Source organism: Hyaena hyaena, unplaced genomic scaffold (genome assembly GCF_003009895.1).
Source record: "Hyaena hyaena isolate Hyena2069 unplaced genomic scaffold, ASM300989v1 scaffold_785, whole genome shotgun sequence".
Classification (NCBI taxonomy): domain Eukaryota; kingdom Metazoa; phylum Chordata; class Mammalia; order Carnivora; family Hyaenidae; genus Hyaena; species Hyaena hyaena.
In genome coordinates, this window is record NW_024081420.1 from 815,841 (window position 1) to 835,648 (window position 19,808).

Genomic DNA, 19,808 nt, shown 5'->3' on the forward strand with positions numbered 1-19,808 from the left:
CTCTCACATATATAAAATAAAGGAAAAAGTAGTATTTACTATTAAACATTGTAATGGTTTTTATTTCCTTTGAATGGACTTGGCAAAAGTTTGAAAAACTTATGTAAGGTAGTGATTTTTTCTATCTAACTTTCTGTAGTTCCATTGTTTTATTTTGGCTCCCTTTGTGCTTGTTTTCTAGGTTTCACATGTCTTTGGAGGTAGATCTGAAGTTTAGATTCCTGCTTAAAATGATAGCTACTTTGACTGTAACTGATAAATCTTTTCTTCAAGAATTTAATGGTTTCTTACATATTAGAATATTCATGGAGATAGATAATTGAAAATAAAATTATTTAGCAGCTAGACAAAAATCAGAATATAATCTATCTCTACCATAATCCTGAATAGATCAAGAATATGTTAAAGTATGATTTTCATAAAAGTGAAATCATGATTCTCCTGCAAATATAGAATAAACACAAATCAAACAAAGACAAATCATTATCAGTAATTGTGAGGTGTTCAGAGTTTTTGAGGAATTTAGGAGTTTTATAGACAGAAGATTGCCAGGTTAGATACAAAATTGCTCAATGTCCTTTAGATCCATAAATTCTAAATTTGAGATTATACATTATTTCACTAGACTGAAATTGATCAGTTTCACTGACCATCAACTATTTGCATTTTCTGAACAGTATCTACAAGTTAACCTCTGTCTCTGACTAGTCTCTAGGAAGTCAGTCAAAGATACAGGCCCAGCATTGCAAGAAAGAACAGTAATATCTTCTGCCCATTCCTAAGATGGAGATATGTTTTCTGACACATGACTCTCATTGCATCAAAATTATTAGTTAGCAAAAAATAATGTCTGTAGTACTGAAAAATTATGCTAAAAAAGATAGCATATGGTGTAATTAAATCATATTTGAACTTTCATTTATGAACAATAAAAGACTTTCTATGCTTTCAAAGAGTTGTCTACCAGGCTAGGCTTGCAAACTTTTCTCATTTATAGTTGCTTAAAAAGGAATGTAAAAATTAGAAAAATAAACCAGTCAATTTTTTTAAAGTATAAAAGTTAAAATTTCAAAGATTAGGTTATGAAAATAATTCCCCCCTCTGTTTTTGAAGGTATATACCATTTTCATCATAATTTATATATAGCCTTAAAATTGAACATGAAAATGAATAATTTTATAAATGGTTTATGATAACTCACTCTGTATCTTACCTATTTTAAAAGTAAAGATCATGGGTGCCATTTTATTAGATGGGGAAAGTCAAAATTAATCTTTTTACTTGAGTGTACATGTTACTTGATGGTTTAATGAAGTTTTTTTATTTTTTATTTTTTTATTATGTTTTTAATGTTTATTTTTGAGAGAGAGAGAGAGAGAGTGTGAGCAGGGGAGGGGCAGAGAGGGAGAGAGACACAGAGAGAGGGAGACAGAGAATCTAAAGCAGGCTCCAGGCTCCGAGCTGTCAGCACAGAGCCCCACATGGGGCTTGAACTCCCGAACCGTGAGATCATGACCTGAGCCGAAGTTGACACTTAACCAACTGAGCTACCCAGGTGCCCTGAAGTTTTTTTTTTTAATTCAGTATTTTATAATACTAACAATTTAGTAAATCCTTTATTAAAACTTAAAACAAGCTCATTGTATGCTACTTCTCTGTTATGCTCTGGGAAACATGATAAAATATTCTCAAATGTTATGGAGTATGTTCTTGAGATTTAAAAATTTTTTTTGGGAAATATTGCCAGTTGGCCAGTCTAAAGAAATGCTCAATTTAGGAAAATGTATTTTTTAAATATTTTTTTGAGAACTGAAATCTTGAGTTGTAGTACCATCTTCTTTCTCCACAGGCAAGGCATGTTTGTTTTTTAAGATTTGCTTTTCTGCTCGAATATAGTTTTTCTAACTGTCACTTGTTTAGAATAGACGACATTGTCAGTGAATATTTGAAAGAAAGTTCTGTAGGAGATAATAAAGAACTGACTGCGGTATGCTTAATATTCTAATACAGTGATACCTATTTGTGTTTTTTTGAACTTTTTAATTATTCTGCTCTAATTTCCAGTGTTATTTCTTATTCACTAAGTAGTCACTTAACTAAAGATTTCCACAGTTTTTTCTGTAGTTTTGGAAATTTTTCCTTAGACATTTTAGCAATTATGACATTATTTGTGTGCTTTCATATTAAGAATCCTAGGGTAAAAGGGGTTAGACATAATATACATGTCCTAAATATGATATTTTGGACCCTTATTTTCTAATTTTGCTTTTAATTTTGGGGATGATTACTTTAGGGTGTTTGTTTTCCCCTCTTTGCCAGGAAATAAAACATTTTCCATAAGATAAATAACCCTGATTTTCGTTGTTTCATATTTAAACCTTTTATGAGGGTTTGTTGTGTTAGTGGTCTCTTTCAGAACTGTTAATAGAAAGGAATATAGGAAATCTTACCAGTGTTTTGTAATTTGAGAAATTGTAATGAATAGCTTAGAGAAAATCACCTAGTGTGAGATTCCAAATTTATTTCACCACATTGACTCTGATATGTATCAGTTCTCTTTTTTTTTTTTTTTTTGAAATGTAGATTACTTACTTTCTAATCTGTTTCTGTGCTTTTCTAACTTCCAGAAATCTCCTTCTCTACATAGTTTCCTTTCTTAGCACTCCAATTTTACTTCAGGCCTAAATCTTTGCCCTTCTCCCTGCCCTGAAAAATATGGCTTCTTGCCATATGCACTTTGCTTGTGCATTTGAATTTGCTCTTTTTGTGAAATCCTGTTTCTCTGTGATGCAACTGGCACTGGAGTGGAGTAGAGTTGTTTATTCATTGAAATTTCATTTGTCATCTTGGAAGCAGTTGTAGTTTATATGCTTCATTCTGGCAAATGGTGTCATTTTTTAAAGGTAAATGGTCAACTTACCTTTGTAAATAGAGTGTACTTTCTCTGTGCACTTGGAGGAGGCTTTCTCTTTTCTTTTATGGGTGCTACTCCTGACTCACTTCTAAATGGTGATAATTAGATATTTGGCATTTCATACGGTAAGATTCGTTCCTACTATTCTGAACCCATCTTAAATATTTTTCCTTCATTCTTTTTGAACATTATCAAATAAAATGTAATCAGTTATTGGTTTTTTTGCCAGCTTCTTCTGTACTTCTTGCACTCACCCTTTTAAGTAAAGATGAAATTATTGCAGTGGAAACTGAGATACTTCATCATGGTAGATAGTTCCTTAACTTGTTAATTTTAAATGGTTGTGATTTTCAGTCTTCTGATTTTTGAAGCTATTGTTTTTCTCCACAAACATAATAATTTAGCTTTGAGATACGTTTGATATTGATACAGTTCTGTACATGGCAGATCTGTTTTCACTTTTAATAGCCATCAGTGAGTTTTATAAGAATATAGATTCTATAAAATATTTTCTAATAATAGAGAAAATGAGTTTTATGCAGGTCTCTATAACTGATATTCCCTTGTTTATGTCTGTTTTGCAGAAGTACAAATATTATAATAGTAATCTTAGGTAACTTCTTTCTTTAAAAATTATATTTCCTAAGAGATAGTATTTTCTTAAATATGTTTTATGTGATAAAGTGAATGTGTACTATTTGCATTTACATTGATTTTAGGAAAAAAGTTTTTTAAGGGAAATATTAAGATGCAAATAAGCTTTTGCTCTGCAAAACTAAATAACTTTAGAATTTCCCTTTGGCTTATTAAACTTGAAGCCTGTTACCAGTGACTTTAATTTATTTAGATACTACAAGTATATTTACATTCTTAATAATATTATTTAACTTTTTTTAGTGAGGATAACCTGTGTGTGTGTAGAAAGTGGCAAATATCCTTCATTGGGCAAGATATAGGTCATATATTAGAGAAGAATTGCCCAAATTAAACGTACAGGGTGACACCTCATTAGAAATATGTTCTCTTAAGAGCTTAAAGAGACATAGACAGTTAATGCAGCTGCCTTTTTTGGCAGATTGGGAAAGTAGCCGGGAGTGAGTTCCTTTAGGCTGACTTCTACAAAGTCAGTGAATTTGTGATAGAGCTAAGGCACAAACCTGGAGTGATTGGCTCCTAACTCAGTGTCCTTACAATTATATCCTTATCATGGTGTTTAACCTAGCAAAGGAACTTGGAAGTCATTTGGGATACTTTAGTAAAACCTTTGTCCCTCTGTACTATTACAACAATATTTAGATTTATTTATTTTTAACAAAGGCTGTAGGAATAAATTAGAAAACTTTAATCTACTTCTTTTTATGAAAGCATTGTACAACTCTCTCTGGAATATTACAGAAATAAAAAGCTCATTTCCTTTGTAGAAACATATCTTATCCATCCTTATATTCCCAGCACCAGAACACAAAGCTTCTAATAAATAATACTTCTAATAAATCAGTTTAATTCCTATTAAATAATGAATGTCGAACAAATGAATAACATCATTAAAACTTAAGTTACAATAAAAGGGACATGAAAGAGGGAGTTTTCAATAGATACTTTTTCAATGTTTAAATAGAATATTATGCCAGATAAGGCCCAGGAGAAGAGCAGGGAGACCATTCATTATATTTTACATTCATTATGTTTTCTGTTCAGGTGTCTTTTCAGAAAAGAGTGTTCTGGGAATATCTTTTCAGATGTGAATTGGTGATTAATTTAGCAAATAATTTATTTCTTCCTAGAGTAAATACATATTCCTTTTTCACTGTTAGTATTATCTAGTTAATAGATTGCTAGGCACTTTGGACAAAGGAAGAGGCCCTCCCTGGGAGCTTACTGTGTTTAATCTTCCTCTTGTGGAAGTATCTGTCTAGATCCCAGAAGGACTTACTGCCAGAGGAGATGGTTCTTGTAGCCTGAACTGCACTTACATTTACTAACTGTTCAGCGTCATGCCTGTCTCTAGTCTAAAGAAGCTGCATTAGAACAATAGGATAAAATAATGTCCTCTGTGACAAGTTTTTCAATAAGAGAAAAATATTTGTGTTCTTTTTATTCTAAGATATTTATTTTATTAAAAACAATTTTTTATGATGTTTGTTTTAGGGGCATCTGGGTGGCTCAGTTGGTTAAGTGTCTGACTTCAGCTCAGGTCATGATCTCACGGTCCGTGAGTTCAAGCCCCGCATCAGGCTCTGTGCTGATGACTTGGAGCCTGGAGCCTGCTTCAGTTTCTGTGTCTCCCCCTTTCTCTTCCCCTCTGCTGCTTGTGCTCTGTCTCTCTTAAATGTAAATAAACATTTTTAAAAAATGTAAAAGACACTTGTTATAAGTTAGCTTTCATTATTATCTAAACAGGAAAACCATGAAATTGAGATATGCTAAACTCCTACAAGAGATTACATTAATTGCCATTTAAAATGGATAAGCATAATATAGTTGGCTGCTGTTAAACTAACCAAAAATGTAATTTAGTGTTCTATATTTTTTCTTTTACTTTTTAAAAAATGTTTATGTATGTTTTAGAGAGGGAGAGAAAGTGCGTGAGGGCATGCGCGTGTGTGCGCGCTTGCGCGCACACATACACACACACACACACACACACATACACACACACACACCAGTGGGGGAGGGGTAGAGGGGGAGGGGGAGAGAATCCTTAGTGTAGTGCCTGATGCTGGGCTTGATTTCACAAACCTTGAGATCATGACCTGGGCCAAAAATCAATAGTGGGATGCTTAACTGAGTGAGCCACCCAGAACCCCCCTCTTTTACTTTTTAAATGCAGGAAAAGGCATATAAACGCTCTCAGCTTTCCTATTACCACCATCTCTAGATTTCCCTTTATCCTCCCTATCCCCCCTGTAACCTCCCTGACTGCTGCCTTGGAAGGTAGCTTTTTCTTCAGTCAGCTACTCTTATTCTCTTCTTTCTTGATTCTGTGTTTCATTTTTAAATATAGTATTTTGTACATACTCTTTTTAAAAATATGTAGACATATATGAAGCTTAATTCTGAAACACTTGGATACTGACACCCCAACTCAAATATCCATACTTTGAAATAAAGGCAACTTACTTGTATTTATCCATCCTTTGTTCACATTGTCATTCTATTTGTGTGTGTGTGTGTCTGCTAAAAACTTAAATGTGAAAGACAAAATATTCTGAAGACAATAGGGAGTGTTTATCTTTTATTATTCTTTTATATTTGTATCTGTAGAATTACCATTTAAAGATATTATTTATTACTAAATATTGTATTTAGTTTCACTTATTTTTGAGCTTTTAAAAAATGGTATGATTTTAAGGTTCATTGACCTGCTTTTTCTCCTTCATCATTATATGTCTAAGATTCATACATACTCTTGTAATGATGTAGTTCATTCATTCTCACTGCTGAATGTCATTCCACTATGTTATTCTCCTGATGATGGACATTTGGGTTGTTTCTTTCTTTTGCCATTATGAATGATATGCTACAAACATTTTTGTATGTCTCCAGATAAAACATGTATAAGGTTTTCTCTGCAGATTAACCAGACCTAGGTTACAGAAATGTTCAAAATTTGAAGATAATGCCAAATTGCTTTCCAAAGAGGCATTCTAATTTATATATCCACTTGCAGTGTATAAGAATTTTCACTGCTCCACAGCTTTGCTTGATATTGGCTAATACTTGGTATTTTCAAGTCCTTATGGTCTTTTCTTTTCTCAAATTGTCCTTGGGTATCAATGTTAGGTTATTCTCCTAAAGTGAGATGGTAGTTCTCGGGAAGCATTTATTTAAGATTGAAATGATCTATTCTTTGATTTTTATTTTTTTATTTTATTTTATTTTATTTTATTTTATTTTTTACTTTTTTTGGGGGGTACCAAATTACTTTATTTGAAGGAATGGTATAAATGAAGTTAAGTAGATGTTTTGGTGCAACTTATAGAAAAGGGAAAGGTAACCCCAGCATGCATGCACTGCCTCGGTGACCAGGGAAGTCACCCACGGCAGGACAGCCTAAGGCTTAGCTCTCGTTATCACTGTTTCCCAAGGTGTGCTTGTCAAAGAGGTACTCTGCCATGCCGGATTCGGGGGCCCCCATCTTGCGCCGGTTGGTTACGTGGTCACCCGATTCTTTGATGGATTTCACCTGCTCATTCAGGTAATGCGTCTCGATGAAGTCGCACAAGTGGGGGTCGTTTCTGTCAGTGGCCAGCTTGTGCAGTTCCAGTAGTGACTGATTCACACTCTTCCAAGTGGAACGCACACTATCGCATTCAGGCCGTTCTCCCAATCATCACGGTCTGGTTTCTTGATATCCTGGAGGAAGATCCGGCTACCTCATTGGTTCTGCAGCTTCATCAGCGTCTAGCATGTTCCCTCTCCTCATGAGATTGGTGAAGGAAATATTTGGCACAGTTCTTCAAAGCCACATCATCACGGTCAAAATAGTAAGACATGGACAGGTAGATGTAGGAGGCGTAGAGCTCCAGGTTGATCTGGCGGTTGATGGCGGCCTCCGAGTCCTGGTGGTAGTTCTGGCGCACTTTCGAGGGGGACGCGGTCGTCACGGCGGTGGCTGAGGAGAGGCGGCGGCCGGCGGTGGCGGCGCTGGAGCGGCGGCGGGGGCCTTGGGGCGGCCGAGGGCGCTGTGAGGAAACGGCGGACGGCTGGCTCTGGGCGGCCGGCCCGGGCCAGGGGGTGGTCGGGCGCCGGGTTCCCTCCAAGCACTGTTGAAGCAGGAAACCGCGGCGACTCTCGGCAGAGACTGTCCTTTGATTTTTTAAAACTCACTCATAAACTGGCATTTTCTTTTTGGAAAGATTCTTTTAAAAGAGATATTTATTTTAGGTTTTTAGTATTTTTATTATAAAAATTATGAACACATAAAAAAGTACACAAAATATTACAGTTAACTCCATGAATTCCTATACCCAGTTCCAGCAGTCATCATTCCATGGCCCATCTTACCCCCTCCTTTCCTTAATCCACTTCTGTCAAGGAAGACTAGAGATCCTAGTGAAGGAAATTGAAGACGTTTGAATTTATTTGTAAATATTTTACTATGTGTCTCTAAAACATAATGATCTTTTTAAAAAAATATAACCTACAGCAAAACTAAAAGGGAACCAACAGAATGGGAGAAGATGTTTGCAAATGAAATATCAGATATAGGGTTAGTATCCAAAGTCTCTGAAGAACTTGTCAAACTCAACACCCAGAAATAAACAATCCAATGAAGAAATGGGCAAAAAATATGAAGAGACACTCCTCCAAAGAAGACATCCAGATGGCCAGCCGACACATAAAAAAATGCTCAACATCACTCACTCATCATCAGGGAAATACAAATCAAAACCACAGTGAGATGACACCTCACACCTATGTTAGTCAGAATGGCTAACATTAACAACTCAGGCAACAATCGATGTTGGCAAGGGTGCGGAGGAGGAGGATCTCTTTTGCACTGCTGGTGGGAATGCAAACTGGTGCAGCCACTCTGGAAAACAGTATGGAAGTTCCTCAAAAAATTAAAAATAGAACTACCCTGCGACCCAGCAATTGCACTACTAGGTATTTACCCAAGGGATACAGGTGTGCTGTTTCGAAGGGGCACATGCCCCCCAATGTTTATAGCAGCACAATCAACAATAGCCAGAGTATGGAAAGGGCCCAGATGTCCATCGGTGGATGAATGAATAAAGAAGATGTGGTGGGTATATATGTGTGTGTCTGTATACACACACACACACACACACACACACGAGAGTATTGTTCAGCAATCAAAAAGAATGAAATCTTGCCATTTGCAGCTACGTGGATGGAACTGGACAGTATTATGCTAAGTGAAATTAGTCATAAAAAGACAAACATCATATGACTTCACTCATATAGGGACTTTAAGATACAAAACAGATTAACATAAGGGAAGCAAAAATAGTATAAAAACAGTAAGGGGGACAAAACATAAGAGACTCAAATATGGAGAACAGAGGGTTACTGGAGGGGTTGTGGGAGGTTGTGGGCTACATGGGTAAGGGGCATTAGGGAATCTACTCCTGAAATGACTGTTGCACGATATGCTAACTACCTTGGATGTAAATTTAAAAAATAAGAAACAAAACAAAGTCATTGCCAAGACTGATGTCCAGGAGCTTTTTCCTGTGCTTTCTTGGGAATTTTATGGTGTGGGATCTTACATTTAAGTCTTTAACCCTATTTTGAGTTAATTTTTCAAATGGTGTAAGAGTCCAGTTTCATTCTTTTGCATGCTAATATTTAGTTTTCCAAATGCTATTTACTGAAGAAGCTATCTTTTCCCCACCGAGCATTCCTGGCTACCTTGTCTAATATTCACTGAGCATAGATACATGGATTTATTTCTGGGCTCTTATATCTGTTCTGTTGGTCTCTATGTGTGTTTTTGTGCCAATATCTTACTGTTTTATTTGTTCCAGCTTTGTAATATAATTTAAAATTAGGGAAAAATATATACATATAACCTTAAGTTGAAATACATCATGAGTTTAAACTGACATTTCCAATTAACACTGAAGAGCATAGGGTAACTTTTTCCCTGTCATATCTTCCTTTTCAAGAATTCCATTTTCTCAAGGACCTAAAGAATGGGAGAATTTAGAATGTCTTATATTAATCATTGCTTTCTTCCTCATCAAATGATCTTAGAATAGCAATACTAAAATTATCAATAATGGTATGATTACTGAAAATGGAGTCTGGCAATTCACTTCTTTGGTTATAGGTGTTTTGTTTTCTCTTATGTCAGTTTTGATAAATTTTTTTATAGGACTTTGTCTATTTCTTCTAAACTTGCATAGGTATTGACACAAGATTGTCCCTTGTCTCTATTATCCACTCCTGTCAATGTAGCTGTGTTCTTTTCACTCTTACTCTTACATATTTGTGCATTTCTTCTTGCTTTAATATCTCAGAAATTGGTTGATTTTATTTTAGTTTTTTCAAGGAACAACTTTTGGCTTTTTTAATTGCTTATTTTTTCACCTTCTTCCTTCTATTTTCTTTGAATTTATTCTGTTGTTCCTTTGCTCCCGCTGCCCCCAACTTCTTCGGCAGGTTACTTAGCTCATTATTCATTACCCTTTCATTGCTAATATAAACATTTAAGGCTCTTGGTTTGCACTTAATCCATTGTTATCAATAGCGATTTGTTAATAAAGTTTACTAATGATAGAATCCATTTTTCTCTGATACTTTTATGAAGGTTTGATACCATGTTGGGTTTTTTTTGTTTGTTTGTTTTGTTTTATCTTACTCAGATTATCTCCTCCTAACTTTTAACCAAGCATTTAGCAGTTTGGGTAAATGTCCCCTCATTTAGTGATTGTATTATAACTTCATATATGGTGTGGATGTACCTGGCTTTGCATATTGTGTATATTTCTAAATATTTCTTTTCCTTCTTTTCTTTCTCTAGTAGTTCATCCATAAGCTCTTATGTTGTTTTTAGTTTTTTTTACTTTTTAAAAAAGTTAGCTTTATTGAGGAGTAATGTACATGCAGTATAATTCACCGCTTAGAGCCAAAGTTTAATGAGCTTTGACAAATGCATATAGTTACAAATCCTTCACCAGAGTCAAGATATGGAAGAGTTCCATCATCCTCCAAAACTTTGCTCATGTCACTTTGTAGGCTTCCCTTCTCCCATTCTCTCTATGGTGCTGTCTTTTCTTCATTTTCAGATTGTTGTTTTCTCTGTGACCTTGGCTCTTTGAGAGGTTCTAAAAAATAACATTTTATAGATCTGGCTTTTGTTATTGTTAGAGTGTGAGTGGTCCTCTTTCTAGCTGAACACATTAAACACATTATTTTTCTTAGCATGTCTTTTTTTGGGGGGGATAGATTAGAATTTTCATGTATCAATTTTCCATTAACACTACCATCTGGATATCTTTCTCTCATACATATATTTTATTTTATATTCCTGTATATGTTCATTGAAATTTTATTTAGTACCACAGTGATCTCTTTGTGCATTCTCTAATTTATACTTAAAATCTTTTTAAAGCCTAGCATTAAAAGATTATCACCTTAATACATACATTTTAAGTTTATGTTATCCTGAGTTTTACTCTATTAGAGGACATGTTTTGTTAATATATAATCAAAGAAATGTTATAGAAATTTGAAAGTGTATAATTTTTTGGTTGCCAGACTTATTCATTTGTGCTTGTCACTTTAGTGTACTTAGCTAATTTTAAGCCATATGAAATTTTTTGGCTGAATATGTTGTATAAAAGGCATTGATTTTTATTACTAAGGAGTTATTAATATTGATAAAAATTTGAAAATATTTCATCTGAGCTGCTAGTATATCTTGTTTTTTAAAATTGGTATAATAAATGGTTTAGGATATCTTATTTCTTAGCAGATATCCACAGTTTATCGAATTGATTTTAAATGCTATTAATGTATTACATCTTGCATTAATTAAATACATGATGACATATCATTTGGAAACAGTATTGCATATTTTAACCTGATTTTATCTTCTTACTACTTTCATGGCCATTAACATTGGCTTACTAAATCTTTCTTTTCTTTTTTACTCTTATAGGTTATTTTAGTGTCTGCCAATAAATTGACTCGTTATATAGAACCATGTCAGCTAACAGAAGATTTTGGCGGGAGTCTCACCTATGATCACATGGACTGGTTAAATAAGAGGCTGGTTGGTATATTACAGTTAGAGGAAATGTTATTACATACAAATAAGACATTTTAGTGACTTTATCATTTTAGTCAACTACATTGTAGATTGTTATTTGTTATAAAAATAAAATATAGTGCGTATCACATGATAGCATAATGCTTGCAGACAAATACTTTGGATTCAGACTTGTGTTTGCTTTTGCTATTGTCATTTGTAGCAGTATTATCGCTAATCAAAATTGTTACTGTTTTAGTAGAATAACATAGTAGCATACTCTGAGAGATAATCTAGTTGATGTACCATCTTTAGAGATATTTAAACATCAGTTTGAGTTGAAAAGCAATTTGACAGGTTAAGGTTTCCATTTCTGAAGATGTATCTTTGACCAGATTGACATTGCCTACTCTGCATGATATGGCATTGTTTGATTGAACTGGTGGGGACTAAAAGAACAACTTTTCATGAAGTCAGTTATGATTACAGTTAATCCTTGAACAACATGGGGCTCGGGGACCAGTGTCCTTCACAGTTGAAAATCTGTGTATAACTTCCCCAGAACTTAACTAACAGCCCACTGTTGACTAGAACTCTTAGCAGTTGATGAACATAAATTTTATATGTTATGCATATTATATACCAGATTCTTACAATACTGTAAACTAGAGACAATGTTATTAAGAAAATCATAAGAAAAAAGACATTTAAAGTATTGTACTGCATTTATTGAAAAAATTTGCATATCAGTTTGGACCCATGCATTTCAAAACCATGTTGTTCGGGGTCACCATCTAATTTTATTGAAGGATAACAAACTTTTGGATATTTCAGAATGGATAACCAGTTTCCATCATATTTGGACAGTGATATCAGACAAATGAGTATCCCTTTGATTATGAACAGACTTACACAATCCCTTTTTAGAAATATTTTAAGAAACCATGTTAAGTGGTGCCTGGGTGGCTCAGTTAGTTGAGCGTTTGACTCTTAGTGTTGGCTCAGGTCATGATCTCAGGAGATCAAGCCCCGCGGTCAGCTTTGTGCTGCTTGGGATTCTCTCTGTCTCCCGCCCCTCTCTCTCTGCCCCTTGTGCTTGTGTGCGTGCCCAGGAGTGCACTCTCTCTTAAAATAAATAAAAGAGAAAAAACATGTTAAAATTATAACTAATTTATTCTTTCCTACATATTTGGATATAAAACTTTTTAATATATGTAAGCAGTATGGATTGGTGATAAAAAACAAATGTTCTGTAACTGGAATTAGAAGATTAGTACTGGTCTAATTTATGTACATGTAGTTAAAACTGTCACTGGCGCAGATGTTTGTCCATGAAACACAGGAATAAAAATAAGCTTGTCTGATTGAGGAATAAAAATAATTTCTTACTGTATTTAAATTTTAAAAATTTCTTCTCCATTGAAGCTATTCATTGTTTTAGGAGGGGGTTTTGTCTTCTCTCCTTTAAGCTGATGTGTTTTTGGAGGTTGAATTGGCTAAGTGACATCAAGAGAGGGAAAGAGAAAGAGAATTCTGCCTGGCTAAAGAGAATTCTGCCTGCCTAATTCTGTTGATCTTAACTGAAAATCCTTATGTAAACACTAACTTTTAAGATTATTCTTAATATGTTAACAAAATCTCATATTGTAGGTTTTTGAGAAGTTTACAAAGGAATCTACATCATTACTAGATGAACTTGCTTTGATTAACAATGGAAGCGATAAAGGAAATCAGCAAGAGAAAGAGAGGTAGGTGGCTAGTGTCATGCAATTATACCTTTGCAAAGCTATGATTAACCTGATGAAGGGTAGATACCTCTATTACTAATGCAAGCTAAAAGAAGTAAGGTAAGCAATTTTTCAATCAAATTCCATACAGAAGTTGAATTAAATTTATTAATTCATGGGAATTTGCTTTAAATGTAAAATTTCTTGATTTGAATCAATGTTTCTCAACAAAAGACTTTTATTTTAATGTTTATTTTTGAGAAAGAGTGTTCTTGTGCATGTTGGGGAAGGGCAGAGAGAGGAGAACAGAGGATCAGAAGCAGGCTCTGTTGAGAGCCAAGAGCACAATGTGGGGCTCAAACTCAGGAACCATGAGATCATGACCTGAGCCAAAGCTGAATGCTCAATCAACTGAGACACTCAAGCGCCCCTCTACAAAAGGCTTTTTGATGAATAGTAATGTATTTACTTTTTTCTGACACTGTGTGAAAAATTCATTTGCAGGACATGTTTTCAAAATGAAACCATTTTCTTTTTAGAGTTCTACTTTGCTTGTGAAGACTGGAAAAGCTTGTAGCTTGAAATAAAATTATTATAACCTTATTTAAATACATTAGCTCTTAAATGCCTACTTTGTAGAACTCTTATGTCCTTGTAAAATGTGTGATATTCATGATTTTAAGTTGAATTTAATGTTTTATGACATTGGATGAAGTAATTGTTCAGTTGTATTCTCTAAATGTAACTGACTAAATTTATCATTATAACAGATTTCCATTGAACTTTACAACCTTAACAATTTTCATTTTTTGTTGATAGGCCATATCCCTTTCCCCAGTTAAAAGCTCTTAACCCTTTCTGGTTTGTCAACAAAGTGGTCACTAGAACAGTAATTTTTTTCATTAGGAAATCTGAAAGGGTCAACATTCATCCTTGTCTAGATCTTTTGAATCTGACCTTAAAAGTATAGTGGAACCTTGATAAAATGCATCTTATTATTCCATGAGTACAATATAGTCACAAACCAGTTAACTAAGACAATCAGGTAAGAGGGATGTGAGAAGGTTGGAGTTTAACACCAACCAAATCTTAATTAAAGCAGAGTAAAAATATGAAAACAAATTGAATAGAAATCACTTGCTGTGTTAAAGTCACAGCAAGCATTTAGGAACATTACTGCCCTATAGATACCATATAAAAATATAAAATGTAAATGTTTAAGTGTATAACTATGTGCATGTTGTATAGATAACCCATATGCTATATGTTAGGGTTTAGGAGTTGAAAATGTCATACAAGTTGCTTGACAAAAATTGGCCAAATCTCTTGAATTTTGAATAGTCCACCAGAGTAATTTGAAATTTCTTAAAGTTGTATTTGTAAGGAAAGACATCCTAAGAAGGTCCCCGTTGAAAGTGGGTTCATGGTCACAGCTTAATGCTGTTTACCATGTTTCCCTCTCTGAGAATGACTGGTTCTGAGAGAGACTTGCAGATCACAGGTTCCGAGAAAGCATTCCCATAAAGAAACCTGTTTCTTTGTTTCTTAGAACTTCCTGTACTCACATGCCAATGGAAACCCTTTTTCTCCATCCAGTAATATCTTGTTCAGTGTTTTGGGAAATGCTGATTTGCATGACTGCATGAAGTATCAAATGAAATCTTGTATTTGTCATTTCCTCCCCCAAGGAACTCAGGTGTTATTGCCTAGTCTCTTTTAAATCCCAGAAAATGAAGTCCCTTCTCTTAGAAATTTTCATCACCTTTTTAATGTCATTCCTCAGGAAGCATCCAGGCCATGCAGGAGGTGAGGGTCTAGGTTAATTGACAAAAGTGAAAGATTTAGAGCAAGACCTGTCATTTTCAGCAGCAGGGTCCAGCTAGGCTTTGATTTGCAGGTGCCCTATCTTCCCTTTATTTTCTGCTTCCCTTATATGTTTAAGAAAATACAGGGCATAGTCCAGCTGCAAATGAAACCCAGTTAGTACAGGGAAGAGAGTATAACTGCTTGGGGCATGCACACACACGAATATCAGAGACTATTTGCAGTGCTCAGAGGCTGCTATAGACAAGTAAACATTTGATTGGAGGATGGCTCCATGCATTTTTACTGTTAAGATTTCTGGGTTATTTTATAGTCACACATTTCATTTTGGAACAGATATGCAGTGGGAATGTTACTAAAATGGATTCGTTTGATATATTTGAAATAATACTATAATAATAAACTTTTTTCCAAGTAGTATATTTTTTTTATTTATTACAGATTTTTGAGGGGGCTACTATTATTTACTTATCTAATTGGTTTCTTTTTTTTTTTTTAATTTTATTTTGAGAGGCAGAGAGAAAGAGTGGGGAAGGGACGGGGGGCAGGGAAAGAGAATCCCAAGAAGGTTCTGCACTGTCAGCACAGAGCCTGACACAGGGCTCAAACCCACAAACTGTGAGATCATGACCTGAGCTGAAATCAAGAGTTGGATGCTCAATCAACTAAGCTACCCAAGCACCCCATCTCTAATTGGCTTCTTCTTATTTCTTAAATTTTTAACATTTTTATTTATTTTTGAGAGAGAGAAAGAGTGGGAGCAGTGGAGGGGCAGAGAGAGAGGGAGTCACAGAACTCAGCACAGAACCCGATGTGGTGCTCAACTTGGGCTCGAAACCATGAGATCATGACCTGAGCTGAAGTCAGATGCCTAATTGACTGAGCCACCTGGTGCCCCAGAAATATAGTTTCAAAAAATTATTTTTTTGGTGTTTGCCAGGTCTGTGGATTTAAACTTTCTTCCATCAGTTGATCCTGAAACAGTTCTTCAGACAGGTAAGAAGAAAAAAATGTATTTATCAGTGATAATCATAATCTAATAAACCAATCATATATTGATTGGTTCATGAATAAACATTGATTAAGCATGTATTAGGTGATAGAAATTCGAGGGAAATTTTCAAACTGCTCTTTGGTTTAACCTAACATTGTGTTAATATACTTCAGAATATTTTTAAAAAGTATTAATAATGATAGTTAAATTATTTCTCCCTTGAAATATTTGTATTTATTTCTTTATCTGTTAAATAGAGGTAAAAGTTTCCATTTCATTGGATTGCTGTGAGGATTATTGAATAGTCATTACATTCTATGATTGTATTTTTAGGTATTTTAATGTTTTATTCTCCTAATGATCTCTTGAGATAATCTGTATTATTTTCTCTGTTTTGTGCTTAAGGAAGCCAAGGCTTAGGGATATGAAAAACTTGCTCATGATGAGTAACTATTAAACTCTATCATCATACCACTAAAAACAGGTTACTGTTACCCAAATTTTAAGATGGGGAAACTGAGAGGCAAAAAAGGCTCAGTAACTTATGCTAGTTACCCAACTGGTAATGCTGAAGTTGGGACTTGAACCAAGGCAGTTTGGTGTCAAAGTATGGTCTTTGAAATCATTATGTGGTACTGTTCCTCTAATGGAAGTGTTTCCATAAGGAAAACATTAAGGGTAACAATTGTAAAAGCAGAAAAAATAAATGACTTTGATCTTAATGGCTGTGTGTGTGTGTGTGTGTGTGTGTGTGTGTGTGTGTATAAACTATATAAAAATGTATGTGTGTATATAGAGACTTGGGAAAAGTCTTTGAAGCAGTTTTTCTCCTAATTATAAAACATAATGAAGAGTAAAGAAATAAATTCAGAATATTTCCATTGTATTGATTAAGTTGTGCCAAGTGTTTCAGTATGGTATAGATCTTAGCTTCCTTAGAGAACAAAGAAATAATTGTAATCTCTGAATTACTTCATGTTTAGCGGGGACAGTAGATTGTTGGTAAAAATATGGCTTACTCTAGATTTAAAACATACTGAAGCCCTTGAATTAAGAAACTTTTAAATTTGTATTTTAAAATTAACTTTATGTGTCACTAAGTTCCTTTTTTTTAATATGTTATTGACTCTTCAGTGTTTTTCTTTAACTTTATTTATGTTTTTCTTTAAGTTTATTTACTTTGAGAGAGAGCACATGCATTTGTGCCTGCGTGAGCCAGGAAGGGCCAGAGAGGGAGGGAGAGAAAGAGAATCCCAAGCAGGCTCCACACTCAATGTAGAGCCCGACATGGGGCTGGAACTCATGAACCATGAGGTCATGACTGAACCAAAATCAAAAGCAGGACGCTTAACCAACTGAGCCACCCAAGCACCCCTGCTCTTAAGTCTTAAAGTAAGGATAGGAAGAGAGTATAAAACTGGAGAAGTTTAGAATAATTTTGGTTATCTTTTAGAAACTGGAAATACCTTCAAATCATAATAAAAATTGTTTCCATGTATTTATTTTTTTAAGTATAATTTATTGTCAAATTGGCTTACGTACAACACCCAGTGTTCATCCCCACAAGTGCCCTCCTCAGTGCCCAGCACCCACTTTCCCCTCTCTCCCACTCCATATATTTAAAGCCATTTAAGTTTAAGACATTTCCCTGAATAAAGATGAAGAGAATTTAAAAGTATCTGCATATTTTTTTGGTCCTTGTATAATAATTCAAATAGTATTGGAAAAACGGTTTGTGATTTATTCACTTTTAAAATTGTTAATAGACTTACAGTTTTAGATATTGCAATTTCTGTAATTTTAATTTCTCATGCATGAATGCAAATGTGAGTTTGCTATAATTTAATAACAATGAATACAGTTCTTACACCAGTGTGGCCCATCATGATTCACAGTTAATATGTTGTAGAGATTCCTGTAAGCAGATTATTTAAATTTTATTTTGTGCCAGTAATAAAGCTTTCTCCCTTTTTTTTTTTTTTTTTAAATGTTTTATTTATTTCTAGCAGAGAGAGAGAGAGAGTGCGTGAGCAGGGGAGGGTCAGAGAGAGGGAGTCACAGACTGAAACAGGCTCCAGGCTCCGAGCCGGCAGTCAGCACAGAGCCCGACGCGGGGCTCGAACCCACGAACCGCGAGACCATGACCTAAGCGAAAGTCGGACACTTAACCGACTAAGCCACCCAGGCGCCCCTAAAGCTTTCTGCCTTAATCATACATGTTGTTACACTGTTAGCTTTCGTCTTAGGTGCTATGATTAATTAGGTGCTATGATTAAGGTATGGGTTAAGACTGAAATCCTACAACATCCTGCTTAGTATTGATTAGTATCAGATAGAACTTACTAGTTACTACCATCAGACAGAAATCTCAGAGTGTAATTGTGTTCTTCAGGGAAAGGGGATTGGTTTGGCACAATTCCCTGAGTAATGAATCCACAAATAATGTAGAATGTAATGACAGATATAGAAAAAAAAATACTAAATAGTGTAGCACATATAGTATATACATTGATGATATATGATATGATATATAGCATATATATAGTTTATGTGTAGATATATATTCATATATGCAATTTTCCACTTTATTTCTATATAAATTTAAAAGTGCACTTCAGGGGCACCTGGATGGCTCAGTTGGTTAAGCGTCCGACTTCGGATCAGGTCATGATCTTACAGTTCATGGGTTCGAGCCCCACGTCGGGCTCTGTGCTGACAGCTAGCTCAGAGCCTGGAGCCTGCTTCGGATTCTGTGTCTTCCTCTTTTCTCTCAGACCCTCCCCTGATCACGCTGTCTCTCTCTTTCCGAAATAAATAAAACCTAAAAAAAAAAAAAAATTTTTTTTTAACGTTTGTTTTTGAGACAGAAAGAGACAGAGCACAAGCTGGGGAGGGCCAGAGAGATAGGGAGACACAGAATCTGAAACAGGCTCCAGGCTCTGAGCTGTCAGCACAGAGCCCAATGCAGGGCTCGAACCCATGGACCACAGGATCATGACCTGAGCCAAAGTTGGATGCCTAACTGACTGAGCCACTCAGGCGCCCCTAAAAAAAAAATTTTTTTTTAAAGTGCACTTCAGAGCTTGTGACCTGGTAGGTAGTTAGGTAGACATATAGGCAGGTAGGATCTAAAAATAAAAAATTAGAATGGAGAAGATTGATAAGGAAGAATTGTATCTCTCTATGGATATTAATGATAACTGTATATCTTTCATTCATAAAGGGCATGAATTGTTGTCCGAATTGCAGCAACGTCGATTTAATGGCTCAGATGGAGGGGTCTCATGGTCTCCTATGGATGATGAACTGCTGGCCCAGCCACAGGTTATGAAGTTATTAGATTCGCTGAGAGAGCAGTATACTCGCTACCAGGAAGTTTGTAGGCAACGTAGTAAGCGTACACAGTTAGAGGAGATTCAGCAGAAAGTAATGCAGGTAGGTATCTGATTTGAATATATTTAACTTTTTAAAATTCTAAATGTAAGAGGTCTTAAAAAGTAATTTTTCCTCTGTGACTGATTTTATAGTAAGCCTTATTTATACTATATAGAGAACCTAAGTCCTATCAAATAGGACTAAAATCATTTTATTGATATCTTTACAAATAGCATTTGCATTAAAACTATA

The 19,808-nt window shown here is 35.0% G+C and overlaps 1 protein-coding gene and 1 pseudogene across 3 annotated transcripts in view; one reads left to right on the plus strand and one right to left on the minus strand.

The window, feature by feature from the left end:
* Positions 1-19,808, plus strand: part of SESTD1 (SEC14 and spectrin domain containing 1) — a 143,723-nt gene that overhangs the window by 78,318 nt on the left and 45,597 nt on the right. For all 3 annotated transcript variants that reach the window (XM_039219064.1, XM_039219065.1, XM_039219066.1), the window contains 4 exons: positions 11,547-11,660; positions 13,287-13,384; positions 16,128-16,183; positions 19,405-19,616. In XM_039219064.1, the coding sequence (XP_039074995.1) occupies positions 11,547-11,660; positions 13,287-13,384; positions 16,128-16,183; positions 19,405-19,616 (480 nt within the window). The remainder of the gene's footprint in view (positions 1-11,546; positions 11,661-13,286; positions 13,385-16,127; positions 16,184-19,404; positions 19,617-19,808) is intronic.
* LOC120221584 lies at positions 6,888-7,916 on the minus strand (annotated as a pseudogene).